At 31.5% G+C, this 22804-nt stretch overlaps 2 protein-coding genes, 1 long non-coding RNA gene and 1 pseudogene across 3 annotated transcripts; 2 read left to right on the forward strand and 2 right to left on the reverse strand.

Moving 5' to 3' along the window:
* Positions 1 to 6120: 6120 nt before the first annotated feature.
* Positions 6121 to 8712, reverse strand: LOC120116161 (26S proteasome non-ATPase regulatory subunit 8 homolog A-like). Its single transcript, XM_039136715.1, has 6 exons — positions 8534 to 8712; positions 8120 to 8198; positions 7415 to 7517; positions 6885 to 7148; positions 6501 to 6612; positions 6121 to 6400 (listed from the first exon to the last, which is right to left on the reverse strand). The coding sequence occupies exons 4-6, from the start codon at positions 6977 to 6979 to the stop codon at positions 6260 to 6262; spliced, it is 348 nt and encodes a 115-aa protein (XP_038992646.1). The 5' UTR covers positions 6980 to 7148; positions 7415 to 7517; positions 8120 to 8198; positions 8534 to 8712; the 3' UTR covers positions 6121 to 6259.
* Positions 8713 to 15861: 7149 nt separating this feature from the next.
* Positions 15862 to 16604, forward strand: LOC120116165. The gene is made up of 3 exons (XR_005515533.1): positions 15862 to 15871; positions 16304 to 16389; positions 16470 to 16604. It is a non-coding gene; the product is annotated as an uncharacterized LOC120116165 (long non-coding RNA).
* Positions 16605 to 16653: 49 nt separating this feature from the next.
* Positions 16654 to 17083, forward strand: LOC120116064. The gene is made up of 2 exons (XM_039136625.1): positions 16654 to 16673; positions 16765 to 17083. The coding sequence occupies exons 1-2, from the start codon at positions 16654 to 16656 to the stop codon at positions 17081 to 17083; spliced, it is 339 nt and encodes a 112-aa protein (XP_038992556.1).
* Positions 17084 to 20658: 3575 nt separating this feature from the next.
* On the reverse strand, positions 20659 to 21753 carry LOC120116065 (annotated as a pseudogene).
* Between the last annotated feature and the right edge of the window lie 1051 nt (positions 21754 to 22804).

Genomic DNA, 22804 nt, shown 5'->3' on the forward strand with positions numbered 1-22804 from the left:
TTTTGAACATAAATCTTGATTAATGTCCAATATTTCATTTTCTAAAATCAGATTGAATAAAATGCAGAGATCGCTTAACCAAATAAAAACAACTTTGAATGTTTTCATTTTTCTTCAAAGGTAAATGATAATAATAATAATAATAATAATAATAATATAATCCTATTTTAAAACATTCGGATATTGCAAATATTGTAAATTCGAGCAAGAGGTGTTTGGATGTTACAAGTATGATTCATACAAATGTGGATGAATACATGATTTTACGCTGGGAGCAAATACAAAGAAAAAATCTAAAATATATTAGATTTCAAACTTTTTTTAGGGAATTGACCGTGCCGAGACCTCATCGATCCATTCCTACATGCAAGAGTAATCCAGAGCATTGACCCTAAATTTCTTAGGCATATCTAAACCCTAACATCTACAACTTGGATGCGGTAAATAATTAATAAAATATTATTTAATTGAATGATTATTTTATTTAAAGTAAAAATCTATAATTCCATCATCCAGCTGTTGTATTAGTAACTTGCTAAGCTGCTCTCATTCGTTCAGTCAGTCAAATAATCCCTCGTGGTGATCAAAATGACTATAGTCTAATACTGATATCTAATTTATAGTTTTTTTTTTCAACAATAAAATAATCCCTGGTGACCAAAATGAAAATATTATAATCCTAACATCTAATTTATAATTTTTCTCAAAAACTAAGATAAAAACCTATGAAATTTGAGTAACCGACTATGATAGAAATTATTCCAAAAAAAAAATTATTAGTTATCTTCGTATATGAAATAACGCAAATCCATTATAAATGCAGAGATTAGGAAAAAAAATACAAATACATGAATTCATGTATATCCCATAACTTAATATATATACCGAAACTATCAGTACTCTCTTCTAACATCAATAAAAAAAAGTAATACCTATAACATAAACTAAAAATTTTACAAAAATAAAAAAATATTACATCTCTAAAAAACAATTCTCATAATTTTAAAAATTAACACAACTTATATTTATAGGAAAAATAAACTTGGTCCCAATAAATTCTTACTCCATAATCATTTTTAGTTCCATAAAATTAATCACTAAATAACATTCACCTACTTGAATTACAATAAAGTTTAATTTAACTAAGATAAGAGTGAAGGCATTGGCGGGTCAACTTCTTATACAACCAAAGAGCTCGTTGTACTGTAACAACTTTATTCCGAATATGTTCATGTATACAAACTAGAGATGTCACATCAATACTATAAAGAATATATTGTTCAAAAATGATACTTTTTTCAAATATTATTTATCATATTTAATATTACTATATTTTAAAAGTATTAACGTTTATATTACAAAACCCTATTTAAAACATATATTAGAGTAGTTAAAATATTTATATTATATTTGCCACTACATATAGAAAATATTGTAATAGATGTCCTTACTGATTCAGATGGTAGCATGATTTTCCTGGGTAATACCAAACTGCTCCTTATCCAATAGTCTTTTCTTTTTCTTTCCTTACGTGTGAACCAATTACACGCTAAGTATTTACTTAGTGAGGTATAAAAAGAATTAAATAATACTAAATCCTGCACAAATCATTGTATACAAATCAACTATAAGGGATAAATAAAATAAATATTAGAATACATATAATATAACTATTTCAGAATAATTCACATGTAAACATAAAAAGCAAATTAAGTATCTAATTCATATAACTTGTTATATTTAAATCATAATGACTCGTATTAACATGTATTTATTTTTATTTTTAAAATATAGCCCAATGCATTTTAATCGAGAATATAAGGTACGTGAGTCTAATCGAGTATGCGCGCTATGTGCAATTAACAGTGCCCTGTAAATATAATTGCACTCGAAAGTGTCTCATTGATTTACACCATATGTGCCATATAATTATGTATCATATAATCACACCACCTATGGCATGCCATTTGTATCTCAAACTCTCAATTCATACACATTAAGCTTTTATCATGATAGCGTATCGTTTATCATATAAGTTCATTAATATATGCTAGTAAAATAAAAATAACAACAATATGTGTGTCGAAAAATTCATGCTTAAAAGCATTTAAACAAAACCATATAAAATAAAATTGCAAAGTACATTTTTTAAAAGTTCCCTTTTAATATTGAATAATTATATAAAACAAGTTAAACGCACTCACCTTAAACCATACTAGTAAGTCTTAGTGTCAATATTGCTATCGCTCTGATCCTTTGCTTTTCTCTCTTTGCTCGGTTTGACTTTGATTACGATCACGATCTTCGCTATGGATTCACGAAATAATGGAGAAGATGGAAGGAGTTTACTTGAGTTTTTTCATACAAATATCTCTTAATTTATCTTAAAAATCAATTAAAATTTATTTTAGCCCAAAAGTCAAAATTACCTTTAATGAATCCTAATTTTTACCACCATGTCATCCTTTTTATCTTCATTTTACTATCATTAAATAAATATAAAAATCTCATTTATCAATTCCCATCTTCGCCCTTTCAATTTTCCAAAAATTCAATTTAGTCACTAAATTTCACTAGAAAATTCCTTCAAATTCCACTAATTCACATCAAATTATACTAATTAAAAATATCAATATAATTTTTCTAACCTCAAACTTCCTTCAAATTTATGTAAACTTTCGATTCGATCTAATTATCCGAATATTTTATCGAACTTTATCGCTCAATAAACTTTTATACCAACTTAAAATCAAAATTCTAAAACTCACTAAAATTATATTCTTTGGCTGAACTACTCAATTGCAGACCCAAAATATAATTTTTGAAAATTTACACTTTTAATCCTTAAACTTTTACAAATTTACACTTTAATCTCTAAACTTTCAAAATTTACTTTTCAATCACTAGTCCAAAATTTGGGATACTACATTTACAGTCTAGATTTGATGAATAAACTAAAATATCTCTTGTTAATGAATCTTTTAGACTTTCTGAAAATTTGATTAAAAATATGAGCAATATTGTAATTATGGAAAATCTAAAATTGAGATATTAATAATTAAGAATTTAATTATTCAATTCAATTGTGTTACATGTAATTTAGATTCAGGTGTTGATATTAGTGATAAATTAAAAACTTTCATCTTTAAAAACTCACATAAAGCAAAAAAGAATTGAAAGACGATAAAAGAAAAGAAGCAGAAAGCTCATCTTCTAAATATTACCAAATAAAGTCGACTCTTCAGGGAGAAATTTATTGTAACATCCCAATCTATGGGTTAGTGACTAAATTGTAAAATTTTAGAACTTGGTGACTAAAGTATAAGAATGGAATAATTCAATGATTCATTTGGAAATATTACCTGAAAGAGGTAAGTAATTATTTGATGAAGTAAAGGGCAAAAGGGTCTTTTGTAAGGGAAATTATTAAATTAAAGAAAGGTTATATATTAATCACGTGGAAGGGAAGAGAAATCTACAAGCTTCTAGAGTTCTCTTTCTCTTTTTCTTCCTTCATGCGTGAGAACCCAAAACAAAGGTGAGTTTCTGGTTAGTTAGTTTCTTGTTAAATTTAAGATTGGTTTATGATTATTAGATGATAACTAAGCTCAAGGAAAGCTTAAGTTATCTTAAAATCAAAAGATGAAGGAATTAGAAGAGATTAAAGATTGTGAGTTTTTGAATGAAATTTTGTTATAGAGTTAATAATGAGAATTGGAAGTTGGATTTGACTTGTCATCAATCTAAATAAGGAATAGGAAGTGTTAGGATGAGATTTAGAACATGTTGATATTTACGTATGATTCTTGAATGCCATATAAATGATATGATTTGGAGGTTAAATAAGTGATTATTGAGTAAGAGTGTAAATATGTGTATGAAAGTTAGGAATATTAAAGGAGGGGAAAGATGAAGAGTTGAGATGAAAAAAGAGTGAATTTCGTGCTTGAAATGGAATTTCTGGGTTGTGTGCATCAATGCATCTTCAATGTATATCGATGCACTCTCAAATAAATGAACATCGAATGCAATTAGTGCATCGATGCATAAGGAGTGCATTGATGCATCTGCTTAAAATACAAACATCGAATGAGATTTATGCACCGATGCATAGATAGTGCATCGATGCACCCGTCAATGGATGCATCGATACATAGTGTAATGCATCGATACATACCTTCATTACGAGATAAAATTAGTCTTTCTTTTAGCTTAAGAAGTGATAGTTTAGAATATTTCAATTAGTATACTGATAAGTATCAATGTATTTCTATGTAGATATAGAATGAAAGCTTATTCCGAAACAATCGAAGGATTAGGATTGATTCAAAGCAAACAAGGCTAAGGTGAGTGCATATGATTATAGTATATGATTATATGTAAATTAGACTTGCGATGAGTCTATTTCCATGTTATTATTTTATGAATGCATGAAAATAAGTATAGTTGGTAACCGTTAGTATGTGAATATGTATTGTTATGTTCTTTTCTATGTGATGATGTGACTCTGTGATATAAGTTATATGATCATAAACTATGTAAATGATAATGACTTAAGTAATGACAAGAGAAAGTGATATAAGCTATGTGGTATAGATATAAATGATTATATGAACATGTAATATAAGTTATGTGATGAGGATCTATGTTTTTATATGTCTATGAGAAGTATGTGCTATGTGATGTATATATGAGCTATGTGATCTTATGAGAATATGAAAAGAGATATGTGAACATGTGAATTATATGAAAAGTTATATGAATTACATGAAAAGAAGTTATATGTCTACATCTATATGTGAAAGAAGCTATGAGCTTATATGAACATATGATATGAAAGTGTATATGTGAAATGATATAAGTGAAAATGCCCATGTTATGTGTATTGAGAGCTAGAGGTATAGTTGACATGCCAAGAGTCGAGGGTCTACGAGGTCCTTCGGGACATAGTGGTCCCTCGGGACATATATATTATATGTAGTCTTTTGGGACATCTACGTGGTCTTTTGGGACATCTACGTGGTCCTTCGAGACAAATTCTACGCGCCCCTAATGAGAATTATACGAGCTGTGGTGACAGCATGGTGCACAACCTCAATAGACTCACATATTTACAGTTCTCACATGTGTACATGGGCTAATAAGAGATGATATTGAATGCAATGTATGAGATATGTATGTTTTGGATATGAATTATATGATAGGATATCTGTGTGTTAGAGATTATTGTATATGTTATAAGATATATGATATGAACATAATAAATCATATGAACAAGAGAATAGAAATATGAATGATAATAAAATGATAATGATAGGAATGAAGATAATTATATACATATATGGATTTGATGGATGAACAGATATATGTTTGGGTATGCTATGGTAGCAATAATTGTTCATGCATGATTACAAGTAATAGTTTACATTATATGTTTATTTGCCTCACTAAATCATAGACTTAGCGTGTAAGTGATTTACACGTAGGTTTCGAGAAGAGTAAATAACAATGTGGAGCAAGACAGGTCAGTTCTCCTTACAGAATGCCAGATCAGAAAATAGGTGAATAATATATATTTTTGTATATAAAGTTCTAGTTGGCATGTATTTCAAAAGCGTATATTGTATAAGTTCTGAATAGTTTTGTAAACGTTTTGAATAAGTTATATGTAGATGAATAAGAAGAGAATTATGCATGCTCTGATCGGTTTTTGCAATAATGTAAATGTATTTTATGTAAGTTAGTCATCTATATGTTATAAAAGTTTTAAATTACTCATTATTTTATACAAGTAAATGTGTTGAAAAGTTAATGTGACACCTCGAACTCGTATTCGGGTTGAATACGAATTGGGGGTGTTACATTTATGCTATTAGGATAAACAATAATAAGATTGATCACCCAACTTCCATTCTATTTTCATTTTCACTTTCATTTTAACCACTTTAACATCAACAGTAACAACAAACTCCACAAACTTGTCTAATTTCCAAATTATTTATGAAAAATTAAGTGATCAAATGTGAAGTTTTTTCATATATTAGTGTCCAAATATATGAAAAAACTTCAAAAATATTGAGCATGGATCAAATACATTCTCGCATATTCAACATCCTATTCGAATCAAGGTAAAATAGATTTGAGCAATTTAGAAGCCACTAATGTATAGGTGGTTTGAAATATGAAATCGAAACAACTTTTTTTAAAGTTTAAATATTTTGTAGAAAGTAAAATCCACGACAAAATGATAGCAACTTGCCTAGACAATCCGCTCCAACTCCCTAGCATAGCTAAGAGTTTGGTTAATCAGTTGTAGGGATGGGATCTCCTTATATGGCGTAGGTTCTTTCGCCTTCTGGAAGAAGACCGATCTGTTCTTCACCTCCCACTCAGGATGCTCCTGCAGTCAAGGTGTACAGGTACAAATAAACTTTGCTTTCCAAAGCCTTTGAAAAAAAATCATTTCTAATGGTTATTATGGATGTTCCTCGATCGCTTACCTCTTTGACATATTCCAAAAGTTCTTGATCAGATGAGAAAAGTAACATTTGGCGGGCATCATTAATTGAAAGATAGTCGTATGCCTTCTCACTGCATCCAGCTATTTCATCTCTGAAAACGACAAGTTATGAATAAGCTAAATACATTGAGCAATAAGGAAGAATACGACATGGATCAGATTACTAAAACATGGAAGCACCAGCAGTACAAAAATCTTAGATGCTGAAAACATGCGGTACCATGAGCACTGTGTCGTGAAGTCATTGAATGAACCTTAGAATTGAAATAGTTGCAAATAAAACCATAATTTAAAAGACAGTTTGTCAAGTTTTTAAAATTGTTATCCTCTGAATTATCCTCAAACATGAAAGACAACTGCTTACCGCACTGTTTTTGCCAAGAGATCCATGAAGTAGACATAAGTTTCATGAGGAGCATTCTGTCTAGCACTCAAGACGCGATTGTAAGCCCCTTCCATAAATGATTGCTCCAGCTCCACAGCATGTTTGATGCAAGGATTCTCCAAAGCAGTGGCTGAAAGAAGTTCCAGTTCGGTATGGAACTCAGCAATTCTGTTCTGGACAAGAAGCCTCAAGAGATTAAGACCTAAAATCAGGTACTCTTGCTGGGATGGTGGAAGACGGGTACTGCTCCAAGAGAAAATTAAAACAATTACAATCATTTCCCTAAAATAAATAATAGAGGCTTCTACAGAAGCAAGGAGCAGAAGTTTCCTTAGATTAAAGCTAAGGGTTATAGAAATTCAATATTAGATACAAAATCTGTCCATATTTTATTAACAGTGACGCAGAGCTTTATAGAATGTGACAGCAGCAATGCTAAGGTGATAGACAAAATTCCCAAACTACAGAGCAAAACCCTTAAGCATAACCCTGAAAGACAAACAACTAACCGAACATCTGTATAATAGGGCTTCAACTGGAAAAAGTCCCTCTCAAAGGCATCTTGATCCTCAATCTTAACACTGAGGACAACAGCATGTTCATAAATTTCCCCTGAAATTGTCAGTGAAAGAAAAAGGATGATTGGTAATCTTCAGACAAGCAGAGACTCAAATTCTGATTTTTATCCAAATGGGTTAAAGAAAAAATTCATCTAAAAGCCAAACACACTCAAATTTTAACTGTTTCTCTAACTCTTCATTTTCTTGAAGTACCCATGTTGAGACATAGGAATGATGATTTAACCGTCAAATAACTCTCCAAACACATGACAAAAATTACAAAAAAGTCAAACATACCCACATAAAACACAAATATGTATTCAAAACTTACGTCTCAAGCCAAGTAACAAAGCTTTGACTAGATCCATACACCAAAAAGGAAGTCTAATGATCCCAAGAGAAGTAAATGGAATCTTGTATGTTCCTAATCATATTTTAGACAAGGTTTCATAGAAGTTCTTCAACAGCCTTTTCAAGAAAGAAAATTTACAGTTATTCCTTGCGAAATGAAGCTTCATCTAGTAAGTTACAATTCGTATAGTGTTGGGGTCTTTTCCGTATGGCATCCTATATGTGAAAGACAGTGCTTGATGGACCAAAATAGAAACGAAAAAGATATGACCCAAAAAAAATGAGTCGCGTCATGAGAATTACTTGCTAACAGCAATTCATTAACCGCATTAGGTGTATTTTCAAACAGCGGAGGAAGGCTCTTGAACTTTGTGAGCAACACCTGCAAATAGAAACCCGAATTACTTGAGCAGCATTTCAATTTAAAACTATTCGAGAACTAATGGAAAAAAAAATACTACCTAGCGAAAAAGAGTGTTTCCTTTTTCCCATTCCTCTCGTTTTAACCCATCGATTTCAACCCCAATTTCCATGCTCAAAGACAGCTAATTCATAACCAAAACATCCAACACAAAACCCTTAAAAAATTAACCCTCCAAAGAAATTAACAATCTACATCATGGGATCTATCATTTCGAGATAAAAAAAACGCAGAAATCCAAGAATTTTAACCCAGATAAAGAATGAGAGGAATTAGGTTTGGAACAAGTTCAAAACCTTAAGTTGAGAAAGGAGATTGGCGCATGTATCGAAATCTTTTCTAACAAATGCAGCTTTGAATCACTCGAACTGCTGCGAAACTTCTGTTATATCCATTCGTCTTACTCTCTCTCGAGCTTTCGTGTTGCCGAATCAATGGAAATTCCTTTTATTTCTTTACTTAACACCCTATATCAAAATACTAAATATATTAGGGAAAACGAAGCTCCCTTCTTCTTGATTTTCTGGTTTACCCATACCCGACGGTCGGGCAGGATTGATTGACCGATCATATTGGGTTGGGCCAGAAATAAAAATTTTGGCACACAAATCGTCCCTCAATTATATATTGTTGCTTTCCTGAATCCTCAAACTATTTACCTTTATGCTTCAAAAACAATGTAGTGTCAACCTTCCCTTTTGAAAAACATTTTTCAATTAAAAAATTTGACAATCTTTCATACCAAGCTTTAGGAGCTTGCTTTAAACCATAAAGAGCTTTTGTCAATTTTAAAACATGATCCGGAAAATTTGAATCTTCAAAACCTGGAGGTTGTTCAACATACACTTCTTCTTTTATAAAACCATTTAAAAATGCACTTTTAACATCCATTTGATATAATTTAAATTCATTGAAACATGCAAATGCTAATAACATTCTAATTGCTTCCATCCTAGCTACGGGAGCGTATGTTTCATCATAGTCTATGCCATCTTCTTGAGTATACCCTTGAGCAACAAGTCTAGCCTTGTTTCTCACTATATTACCACTCTCATCAAGCTTATTCCTAAATACCCATCTAGTACCCACAGTAGATTTATTACTAGACCTTTCAACTAATGTCCATACTTTTCTTCTCTCAAATTGATTTAACTCTTCTTGCATAGCCATAATCCAATGTTCATCATTTAATGCTTCTTTAATATTCTTAGGCTCTATGCATGAGATAAATGTAACATAATTACAAATATTTCTAAGAGAAGATCGAGTTGTTACCCCTTTGGATGGATCACCTATAATTTCACCATCCTTGACATAGTTGTACTCTCTTGGATAAGATACTTCCCTTTCTTCAATGGTTGGATTCTCAAGAGGATAATGAGTTTCCTCATTTTTCGTTTCTTCCTTTTGATGATGGTTCTCCAACGTCATGTCTAACGTCATTTGTATTTATAACACCTACATCATCATTCACACAAGAATCCTTCCTCGGAAGGGGATTATCATCGAAAACAACATGTATAGACTCTTCTACAACTAAAGTTCTTTTATTAAATACACGATAGGCTTTATAATTTAAGGAATAACCCAGAAAAATTCCTTCATCACTTTTAGCATCAAATTTGCCAAGGTTTTCTTTTACCGTTGTTTAAAACAAAACATTTACATCCAAAAGGATGAAAATAACTAATGTTAGGCTTTTTATTTTTGAAAATTTCATATGGAGTTTTCTTTAAAATTGGCCTAATCATTACTCGATTTACAACATAACAAGCGGTATTTGTGGCTTCCGCCCAAAAATATTTTGGCAAATTATTTTCACAAAGCATGGTTCTAGCCATTTCTTCTAAAGTTCGATTTTTCCTCTCAACAACTCTATTTTGTTGAGGGGTTCTAGGTGCTGAAAAATTATGGCTAATACCATTAGAGTTACAAAATTCAGTAAATCCAAGATTTTCAAATTCAGTTCCATGATCACTCCTAACACTAGTTATAGAGTAAACTTTTTCATTTTGGATTACTTTTGAAAACGTGATGAATTGTTCTAATGCTTCATCTTTAGTATTTAAAAAATAGAACCCAAGTATATCTAGAATAGTCATCTACCAAGACAAATGCATATTGTTTTCCACCCAAGCTAGTAGTTCTAGTTGGCCCAAAAAGATCTAAATGGATCAATTGTAAAACTCTACTAGTTGATACATCATTAATGGATTTAAAAGAAACTCGCTTTTGTTTTCCTTTAGCACAAGCATCACAGATTTTATCATTATCAAATTTAAGCTTAGGCAACCCTCTTACTAGTTCTCATTGAATTAACTGTTGCAAAACACTCATACTAGCATGTCCTAGTCTCCTATGCCATAACCAACTATCATGTTCATCCTTAACAACTAGGCATAAATTAGTCATATCAAAAGAATCTAAGTATATGTTTCTTATTCTATGACCAACAAGCATAATCCGATTAGATGCAATGTCAATGACTTTACAACCATTAATTTCAAATAAGACATTGAATCCTTTATCGCATAATTGACTAATACTCAATAGATTATGCTTTAATCCATTCACATATAAAACATTTTTAATTTGTATGGAAGAGGTATTACCTATTGTACCAATACCTTCAATGTGACCTTTTGAATTGTCTCCAAAAGTCACTTCTCCTCCATTTTTGGTGTTAAGCTCAATGAATCGGCTTTTGTCTCCGGTCATGTGTCTTGAGCATCCACTATCAAGGTACCATGAATTTGAATTTGTTTCTCGTGCCTTGTAGCAATGCTCATTTCCCTACAAACATAGATTAATTTTTTATTTTTGGTACCCAAATTCTTTTGGGTCCATATTCATTAGTTTCCAAAATCCTAGTCCCCTTAGGTATCCATTTGTGTAGGATATTTTTATCTTTAGTAGTAATGAGTTCTTTAGGAACCCATATACTTCTAACAATTTTTCTATTAGAGGTTCTTTGGGGACCTCTATGATTGTAGTTTCTAAAACTTTTTATAACAAAGTTGGATTTTGAATTTCCACATTTTTCAAAATGTTTTGTTCCAACTTTATCAAAAGAAGTTTTAAGATCATCAATTTTCTTTTGATGGTCATCATTGATATTTGAAAGTAAATTTTGCAAATCTAAATTTTTCTTTTCAAACTCTTCTAGTTTGATTTGCAAATCTTTGATTTTACTTTCAAGATCGTTGTTGGTTTTGGATATGAGTTTGTTTCCAATTTTCAATTTTGAAACATCATTTTTATATTTTAAAAATAATTTCTCATAATCCAAAGCCAACCCATTATATTCCTCTAATAACTCATCATAGGATAAATCATCAAAATCAGATGAGTTAGAGGTTACCTTAGAATCTTCCCCAAATACCATCAAGCACAAGTTAGCTACTTCTTGTTCCTCTTCATCGGAACTTTCTTCATCGCTCCATGTAGCCACATGAGCCTTGTGCTTATTCTTTGATTGACCCTTTTTCTTCAATTGTGGGCAATCATATTTGACATGCCCTGGCTTTTTGCATTCGTAGCAAATGATTGAGTCCTTCTCTTTCGGTTCATTTTTTAGGCCTTCATTTCGTTTGAATTTTCTTCCTCGATAAGGTCTCATCATTTTTCTGAACCGTTTGGCAAACAATGCCATTTCCTCGTCATCGTCATCGTCATTCGAATCACTCTCATCTTTTGTGGATTTGAGAGCAACTCCAATGTTTTTCTTCTTCTCCTTCTCCTTTGGTGTCTCGTCAATCTTGTCGAGGTCCACCTCATCTTCGAGCATCATTTCATGAGTGAGGAGTGACCCAATTAGCTCTTCAAGAGTTAAGGACGTTAAGTCCTTAGACTCGATGATTGCCGTCTTCTTTGATTGCCACGATTTTGGGAGGGAGTAGACTAACTTCCTCACAAGCTTTTCATTTGAAATGATCTCTCCATATGATTTGAGACTATTTACAATCGTTGAAAATCTATCCGTCATAGCTTTGATATCTTCATTTGGTTTCATCTTGAAATTTTCATAGCTATGCGTTAGAATACTAATTTTAGATTTCTTTACCTCATCGGTACCTTCATGAGTGACTTGAAGTTTGTCCCATATTTCTTTGGCAGTTGTACACGATGAAACTCTTTCGTATTCATCTGGTCCAAGAGCACAAAAAATGATATGGATGGCTTTGGAGTTGAGCTAGAACATTTTTGTCTCTCCTTCACTCCACAACCTTGGATGAGTGAGAGGTTTGATGTATCATTCTTCTACAGCATTACATGCTCCCATGTCACTTGCTTGAATGAAGTACATCATTCTATTCTTCCAATAGGCATAGTTAGCTCCATTGAAGAAAAGAGGCTTGTTGACGGGCATCGAATCGAGACCGGAGTCGAAGTTTGAAGCGGAGGCCATTGATGACTTTGATTATCAATATAACTCTTCCCGAATCGACTCAAGAGGCGATTAAACCTTCAAATGAGTTAGGCTCTGATGCCAATTGTTGAGTTAATCGATTGACTGAATCGGCCAAGAGGGGGGTGAATTGGCAATAAAAATTTTGGTGGAAGCTTTTGCAGAAAATTGAAAGAAATTGCACATCGATTTAGAGTGGTTTGACTTTATCAACCAAAGTCTACTTCCACTACCTTAGCTATTCACACTAAGGATTTTCCAACAAATTCACTAATTTTTTCTTTCTTTTGAGGCCAAAGAGATAACCTTACAACTCCCTCAAGAATATACCCCAATTCTTGAGAACACTCTTTTCTCAAAGAGAAATACAAATTTGCAAACTTACAAGAAAAACCTCACAAGGCAAATATGTTTGCACAATTCTAGAACAAAGAAAGAACACTCAAGAATAAATACAATTGAGCACAATAAGTGTTCTTGAAAGCAAAATGAATATTGAATGAAAAATAGGCTTGAAATGCTCAAACTTGAGGTTTGATGCTTTCTCTTTGATTCTCTCTTGATTCTAATTGCTTGATGTTTCTTGTTATTGATCAATGGCTGCTAAGCTTGCTTAAATACACCTTGAATCACTTCTGAACGTTGGGGATGATTAGAGAAAATAATATAGCCGTTTTAGTGTGAAAACAATTAATAAAACAGTTTGGAGCGTGGGGGGAATCGGTACCCCCTATGGGGAATCGGTTCCCTAAGTGTAAAATTTAAATATTTCGACCGTTATACAAGGGGGGAATCGGTACCCCCTGGGGGGGAATCGGTTCCCTCTGAGCATTCTGGATTTCTCGGAGCCAAACCATTCAGGGGGGAATCGGTACCCCCTTAGGGGGGAATCTGTTCCCTCTGAGCAATCTGGAATTTTTGGCTTTGAAATGGTTCGAAATACTTTGTAAAATTATTTTGAAATTGTTTTAAGTTTAAAACTTAATTTTACACTTTGAGTAAGGATTAAAAATGATCTTTGAAAGATTTGGAGTAATGTTTTGATATTCGAATAATTCTATCGAATATACTTAGAAAAATTATTTGGAAAATCTTAAAACTCATTTAACTTAATTTGTTATATTGAAATATCAAAATATTTTCAACAATTTATTTACTCGAATTAATATAAAAATGCCCAAACTGTATATACTTATTTTCTTGTTTAGGTGCCTAAACTTCTTTTTGGTCAATGTAGGTACCTAATGTTTTCGACGCTACCATTTTAAGTGTCTAATTTGTCACAACCGTTAAAAGTTAGTCAACCAATCATTGTTTGGAATGTGACCTAATTTTTAATTTTCTGTAAATTTTTTAAATATAAAATTCATAAATTGAAAAAAAAACAATTTTTCTTATTTTTCAGGAAATACTCCAAAATTCATAAAACTTCAAAAATATCCCTAAAACCCTACCAATGATCACTTACTCACCTGCTGACCACCATCCACAGCCCCTATGTAGCTCTAATCTGATTAAGATTTAGGTCTTAGGATTTAGGGATTTTGAGGGTTGAACTTACGAGCCTACGACAAGGGGATGATGGGCCGACGACGGGTGGGTAGGTAGTTAGTAGGGACGACAAAGACATGGTACAGTCGATGAGTGGGGTTAATGCTTTGAGAATAAATATTTTGGGACTTTTTTTTGGATTTTAGAGAATTTTTGAGTTTTTTTAAAAAAGTAATAAAATTTTTAACTTTTTAAAAAAACTATAAACGCGCCAGGTGTCATAATTTGAGGGATTGATGAGATTTTTTAACGATCGTGACAAACCAAATACTTAAAGTGGTAATGTTGAAATGTTAGACACCTACATTAACAAAAAAAAAGGCATCCAAAAGTGAAAAAAAATATAATTTGGGCATTTTTTGGTAATTAAGCCTATTTACTCATTAAACTTTTGATTTGCTCATATTTCAGTCACTCGAGTTTTAAATCATAATTGGAAGGGTGACATGGAAGCCACGTGTGCTAACTGCTTTTTATTGACATGGATTCCATGTGTTATCCATGTCATATTTCTCTTTTTTGATTTTATAATCTTCTTCCAAAGTTAAAAGTCTTACAGTTTCATCACAGTGTCATGCAAGCATTGTAATTATCATTCTTCGGCGTCTCCTTCAGCCACTCAAGATATTCTACTCGTTATCTCCTACTACTCTATCCGTTTATATTTTTCCAAAACCACTTTAAAACTCAGCCACAAATTTGAAACTTATGAAACCTTAAACCACTCTGATATATATAATACCCATCATTCAACCAACATGGAATTAAGATATACAATTTGTTTCCTCTTTCTCCGCCTCCCCACTATTATTATTAGGAAGAATATGATTCATTGTTGAGAAATCAAAAGTAATATGAAAGCAATGATTTTTTTTTTCACAAAAAAGAAGAAAGTTTAGGGGTAATTTCATAATTTTTAAAAGAAAATGTTCATTCATGATGTCATTTAGTATTTAAAAATAGAGCGACCAAAATAAGAATAAATCAAAATTTCAATGGGTAAATTAAAATATTTTAAACTTTAATGAACAAAATAAGAGTGAGAAAACATTTTGTGATGAAATTTGTAATTTACCCTTTTATAAAACATGAGAAATCTTTGTCGTTTATTTTGCTGAAGAACCCAATGGGGAGTTTTGGCTTAATCTTGGAAGTCAACTCTATCAAATTCATCATATATATTTTTTAAAATGTTTACAGTTGCATGGCCTTGGAAGAGAGGAAGAGGATAAAATACATCATTGTACAATAAGACAACAAATGCGATATCAATTTTTTTTTATTATGTAAATCATCAATTTATCAAAAGTTACAAAAATATTCAAAATTAAAGCAAAATATTGATGATAATTTTAAAAAAATGATTTTAATTTATTATTATCTATTCTTAACTAATATTTAAAAATTACACGAACCAAACAACGTTAGTAGTTAACAAATTATTGTTATTTTTTTAGCCTTAAGGTCCCGGATTTGAACACCACATATGCATGAACATGAGTATTCAATGTTAAAAATTAAGAGTCTTTAAACATATATTACATTGTATTTACTTCAGACTAATAAAAAATTTAACAAATTGTATGATAATAGTTTAAAATCATCAATAAAGAATTTTTTTTGTCATCAATGTCTTAAATAATAAAATATATCTTTATCTAATATAAAATACAGCGTATCAAACAATAACCCTATTAATATAATTAGTAATATTTCAGTTTTTTAAATAATCTGGAATGATTATAAAAGTAATATTTGTTCAGAATCTTTTTTAATCATTAATAACGTAATCAACTGCTCGAATTTAAAACCTCAATAATAATAACACTCTCTTTTAACTATTAAGACAGTTTGACGAGTTCAAATTTCATTTCCTTTTTATTACCGAAGAGATGAACAATATTTCATAAATATATATTATTAAAATAATATGATACTGTTAATAAAAAGTCCTATAAATATTGCATAAGTTACATCCCAAAGCCATCACAAACAATATACAATCGGTAAATATTTGGTTTCAGAAATCAAACACAGGTTTGACATATTGTCGTTTTTCTCATCAGCCAAGCAGAAAATCTCAGAGTTTTCCGGGAAAGTGCGAGAGAGATGGACATAAAAAGCATTACCGTGGTCGTATTGGGGATAATATCAGTGGCTACTGGCTTTGCCGCTGAATTCACAAGGGTTAAGGTAAAATAATAATAATTAAACCATCAATTTTGAAAAATCTAAGATAGTGAAATTTCTTTTAATTTGAATTTCCATTTTAGGCTTCACAAGTACAGGTAGATGTTTACGGACGATGTTCGTATCCTCGTAGCCCTGCGCTTCTTCTAGGAATAACTTCCGCCGCAACGCTTTCCATCGCTAAAATAATAATTAATTTCGCCACCGGCTGTTTTTGCTGCAAAAGAAGAGCCGCTCCACCGCACGCCTCATCTGAGCGCCGCCCTAATGCCTTTTGCTTCTATATTGTTTTTTCGTAATTTTCAAACACATTATTTTCTATTTTCTCCTCTCTATTTTTTCCCTCAACAGCAATGTTTACTGAGTTTTGACCCGCAGGATCACGTTTATAATAGCTCTTGGTCTATTGCTAATTGGTGTTAAGCTCAACGAAAGACATGACGACGCGGTTGTGAGAGACGGCGTCTACAACTGTTATGTCATCAAACCTGGAGTGTTTGCCGCCGGAGCCATTTTGGCCGCTTTAAATGTTCTTATCGGAGTCTTATATTATGAAACCCTCAACTCTAAAGGGAAGGATGCCAGCAATGTACTGAGTCCGAAACAAGGTGGCATAACCCTGGCACAGCCTCAGCTTCCCGTAGAGAATCCGGGGTTCGTGCATGGAGATGCCCATAAAAAGCACCAAATCGGTTGATCGGAAAATACTTGGCCGGTTTCTTTGGTGGTTGGCAGTTTGGATACTCTGCCGGCGTTGAAAAGGTGCAAAGATGGCGTTGGAATGGGTCAAATTGTTAAAGCAGATAATAAGTTTATTTGAAATTTATACTATAGATTAAGCATGTGATATAATCGATTCGTATATTATATAATATTTTTGTTTTTGTATTAATAAAAATGATCTGAAACCTTGAAATATATATTTTCTTTTAATTATTTTAAAAAATAGAATGATTGTAAAATATTTGGGCACCATTAATTTTAGGGTAAAATACACAAATGGTCTTCTGATTATAGAATGTTATTTTGTTGAATCCTCTTACTATTATAAATTATAAACTGCTCACTTGACTATTCATATGTTCTAAACTCGTCTATTTTTGTGAAAAATTTAACGACAATCTAAGTTGGACATTAATTTGCTGATCAAAATATGATCCCAAAATCTCAAACGAGTATCATATCTTAGTCAGCATGTTAATAACGTTCAGCTCAGACAATCGTCAAATTTTTAACGGAAAAATATGAGTTTGGAACATAAGAATAGTTAGATGACCATTTAGTAACTTTTAATAGTCGATAGACTCAATAAAATAATATTATATAGTAGAATTACAATTTTATAACTTATAATAATCGGAAAACTCAATAAAGCAACGTCATATAGTCGATGAACCATTTATGTAGTTTACCTTTAATTTTATAGGGTAATTGTCACTAAACTATATTAAAATAAATTTTAAACATTAAATTTAAAAAAAAGTTGCATCATGGACATTAAACATTTAATTTTATTACGTAATATCGATCACGCCTTTATTGTCATTAAAAAATTAATATAACATGTTAAATTCATGAAAATCATCTGATTTAACTTTTCACGCGTAACTAAAATGTAATTTTCGATTTTTTTTCAATATTTCTAAATATTACTTCTAGAAAATCATTTTCCCCCAAAAAAATGTATGAAATTTACAATTCATTTTTAAATCATAAAAATAGTTTTTTTAAAAATTATAATTTTTAAGTCATAAAATTATTTTATAATTTTCGAGAACCAACAATTTCAATTATCAAAAAACGAAATTATATTTTATTAAATAATGTGATTCAATTATCAATTTCAATTAGGAATCAATTTTTATATTAGGCTTTTTTTTCTTTCTTTTTTTAGTATGAAAGCACCGTTAAAGCGAAAGCAGATTAGCCGAGGTACATAGATAAATTCCAAATTCCAACAGCGTCTGGTAAGGTTGATAATGCGCGCTATTTATTGCCAAAGTTGAGTGATCAAATTGAAAATGTTTAAAGTTTAATGACCAGAACAGGAGTGTGTTCAAATTTGAGTGATGAAATTTAAAATTTATCCCAAATTTAAAATCAAAACTCAAACAAGCTCCAACCGTAATATTTAAATTGAAAGCATGTGGTAAAGTTCACATAGCATGACATAAATATAGTCAATGCATTACTTTTTCAGTAAAATAATAAAAATAAATTTCTTTAAATAACAACTAATAGGCTTTAACCACTAATCCAAGCTTTTACAAGAAACAGTCCAAGCTTTTCATAGAAATCTGTCGCATTGGTAATAAAATTAAAGCATTGGTTGGAATTATTTTCATAAAATATTACCTGTCAAAATCTACTTGCATCGGTTTTACATAAACTAGACATCCATTTCCTGATTGTTCAGACAAGAGTACAAAATCTGGATGTTTACTATGACTTTTTATGGAATAGTTTGGAAACCAAATATTCATGCAAATTTCAGATTGCCTACTTTTGGCATAGTTTCTCGTTACCTGTTCCCAGCTGCCAAAAGTTTCTTCCACTGCTTACTCGGAACCAGATGTCCAGCAAAGGTGAAAACCTATAAAAAGTTGGGCATAACGACAACTTTACTCCCCAACATTTGTATAAATTGTTACTTTGCAGTATATTTTTTTTAGCATTTTACGCCTAATTTCGTCAAAACCGACCTTGTTAGGTGAAAGTCGTTAATTGACTAACGATCAACTAACGTTATTGATGTGGTATTTCCACATGTGTTCAAATTGTTGAAGTGGCACGTGTCACATCAGTAACATGTCATCACTTTTAGTGACATATGGCATATGTGACATATGACATATCATCACTTTTAGTGACATGGCACATATCATGTCATCAATTGGACACATGTGAAAATGTCACGTCAGTAATATGAGTTGATTGTTAGTCAACTAACGGTTTTCATCCAACAATGTCTATTTTGATTAAAAATTAAAACATTTGGGGATAAAATGTTCCTAAAAAAATAGATGACAAAGTGATCATTTATGCAAACGTTGGAGCATTTTTATCACTATACCAAAAAGTTTCAAGCAATGAATATGTTAATCATATATATACCGTGCAGTGCTGAAAATGTTGTGTTGGTGGCAATGCTACTTTTTTCAAAAAGGATAGATGATTAGAGTTTAGCGATGCTTATTTGTGGGGTGAAGATGCTCAGTTGAACCATCTTCTAGGGCTTCAATTTGAATGGGATGCCCTACAATTTCCTTCTTGTTCATCTTCCTCGTCAATGAAATAATAGATACAAGTTCTTTTTGGTAGCTTGCTTCGACTTTCAAATCCACATCATCAACATGGATCTTGTCTTCCCACTAATATTATGATGGGCAGAGAATATTGGATCAAAGTGACACACCTTGTCTTCTCTGTTTCTTTTCACAGCATCCATTTGTACAGTAGCACCTGAATAGAGAGCGTAGGAAAATTGATTACCACCAATATTTAGACAGGCCATGATGTTTTCCGGACTAAACATCAAATTCCTCAAGTAAAAAATGGGTACAGTGGAGGGTATATAGGACCATAGGATGCCATGGTTTCCCTGAGGTTCTCAAGTTCCTACAATTTGATTAGGTCAAATTAAAGAGTACACACACATACATATATGCAGGATCACAAATCAGATAATAAAATTCTGTGTTTTATATTATTTTCATGCAAATTTTTATATTGGCCTCCTAAATTTTTATACACAGTTGTTCTTGGTAAATGTTGTCACAAACAAGAGTTGTTCTCAGCATGGTTGTTCTTGATAGAAGTTGTCCCGAATAAGAGTTGTTCTCAGTAAAAGTTATTCCGAAGAGAATTATTTTTAAATATTCTTGAACAACAATTGTTCCAAGTACGACGACTTTAAGGATTATTCTTCCAAAATCTATATTAAGTGAAACAATGTAATACCTGTTCTAAAAAAGACATTAAGTAAAACAATATCGATACTTAATTTGGAGGAGATTAAGTGAAGCAACACTAATTACCATCTTCTGAAATGTAATTTCCTGAAAAGTGAGATTGTTTATGAGAATATATAAAATATTAGTGGTCAAAACTAAGTATATACACAAGAAAATCATGTAACAGCAAAAGCAGGATCATCTCTCTCTGGGACATGCAATTTCCTTCATGTAGAAGAAAGCATTTATTTAGGATGCAAGATAACATTCCCAAAAGAATGCATAAAACTAGAATTAAGAGAGAGAGAGAAAGTTAACCTCAGTGCATAGTGATGCCCTCATCAATATCTGGTTGTGTCTCAGAAGAATCAGACCCTGACTCAGATTCAGAGGAAGTTGTTTCAAAATAACAGGATTCAACAACTTCCAAGAACCCATTTATATTACCTTCAATCAAGTAACTAGGTGAAGGATAAGAATCACATTCCATAAAACGGGGGTGATATCTCAATCTGATTGGGAGGAATTTCTTTATAATCCAAGACACCAAAGGATTCAGGAGGCAAGTACATGCATCTGCTCCTATTTGCTCCCATCCACTCTACTCCTGAAATAGAAGCACCAAAGTCAGGTTGCAGGAAAAAAAAAATGAATGAATGAGGGACTTCTAATTTTGCACTACGTTGTTAAAGTGTTCCTACTGTGACATCTTTTCCTTTCATCTAAAGAAGATTTACCATTAATGTTCATGGTTCTTCCCATGCTAGAAACCCTGCTTGAAGGAGATGTAGTGCCATCAACATCCAAAACATCAATAGATGTAAGCTCTTGCTTTATGCATGCAGTCTTGAACTCAAGGTCCTGCAATCTTCTCATGCAGGGGATTTTAGAATGAGCATTTTCCCAACATTGTTGATTTCTAACTTGGTCGTTTTGCAAGTGTATAGAGCTACTCTCTATCTCATCCTTGATGGAAGTATCCAGACTCCAGGATTGATTTAATTTTGAGTTCTAAGGTCTCCCATTACTAATATTGAAACCACCAGAATCCATTTTAGCAGAAGTAGGTGATTTACTTCTTGCATCATAAGGTCTATCTAATTTTCCTTGTTTTCTCAACAATTCCTTCTCAAGTTCAAGTGCCTGACGGATAGCATCTTCCCTTCGAGCATATGTTCCCCTTTTCTTGTGAGGATTCTGCCCTTTCAATGCAATCATCAAACTCCCCAGATCGAAATGCCTTCACACGCTTAGACTTTTCCAAAGTATACCAATCACTGAGAAAACCCAAAAGAAGAGGTTAGAAAAAATAACTTACGAGCCAAAATAAAGCGAAATGTAACAGCAAATTTTACTTGATAAATATTCTAATAAGATGGAAGTAAAATAGAGCTCTCAACCAAGATTCAGCCATTACATCACAAAAGACTATTGTTTGAAAAATAAACAAACTAGGGACAATAATGTAAAGAAATCCCATGAATTTCTCCAAATAAAATGACCACACAATAACAGTTGCAAACCAGTGGAAACAGCTCAAGGCTAAAATGTTATAAATTGCAATTTGAATAGTAATTTGAATAACTTAAATTTTTTAATAATTAGTGGATTGGTTTTCAAGTTTGAATCGAGTCTCTCAACTATGTATAATATATGTATATGACGTGTGAAAAAAATATGAAGAAACATATATGTATTGTATATGGTTATAGAAAATCATTCTAATTGAAATCAAATAATATCATAATATTATAAATATTACAATTAAATTTAAACAGAAACCCAAGCAACTCGACTTGAATTTTATAAACTTGACTCGAATTTTATATACTCGATTGGACTAAAAAAAGGTTTCAAATCAAATTTGAGTTATTAAATAAGAATAGTCAACTCAAATAACTCAAAAGATTTTAACTCAATTCGACTCGATCGACTCGATCAAAACTCACCCCTACTCACAAACATAAGTGTAAATATAATTATAACTTAAAACTTCTATAATTACAAATTTTGGAAAAAAATAATACAATAGAATCAAATATTAAAATATATTTAAATATTTATATTGAAAATTGAACTAAATCTAAAACATAACCACAAATGATTGAAATGAACATTAATTAAGACATGAACTTGGGATCACGTCGTGCAATACCACATTGCACTTTGTATTTTACTTATTTAAAAAAAATACTTTAATTTGAATATTTTAGAAATTTTATTCTTATAAGTAGGAGTGTTCCATAAGTCATTGTACTATAAAAAAGGGTGCATTTTGATTTTTATCTTATATATTTATATGGCTTAATATAAAAAAAATCCTCAAATTATATATCTTTTCTCGTTTAGGTATTTAATTTTATTCAGCCAACGTAGATATCTAATTTTATAAATGTTATCATTTTAAGTGACTTGGCTATAGCGTATGTTAAAAAATTTTGTTATCTGACAGATGTCATAAAATA

Source organism: Hibiscus syriacus, unplaced genomic scaffold (assembly GCF_006381635.1).
Source record: "Hibiscus syriacus cultivar Baekdansim isolate YM2019G1 unplaced genomic scaffold, ASM638163v2 tig00110283_pilon, whole genome shotgun sequence".
NCBI classification, from domain to species: domain Eukaryota; kingdom Viridiplantae; phylum Streptophyta; class Magnoliopsida; order Malvales; family Malvaceae; genus Hibiscus; species Hibiscus syriacus.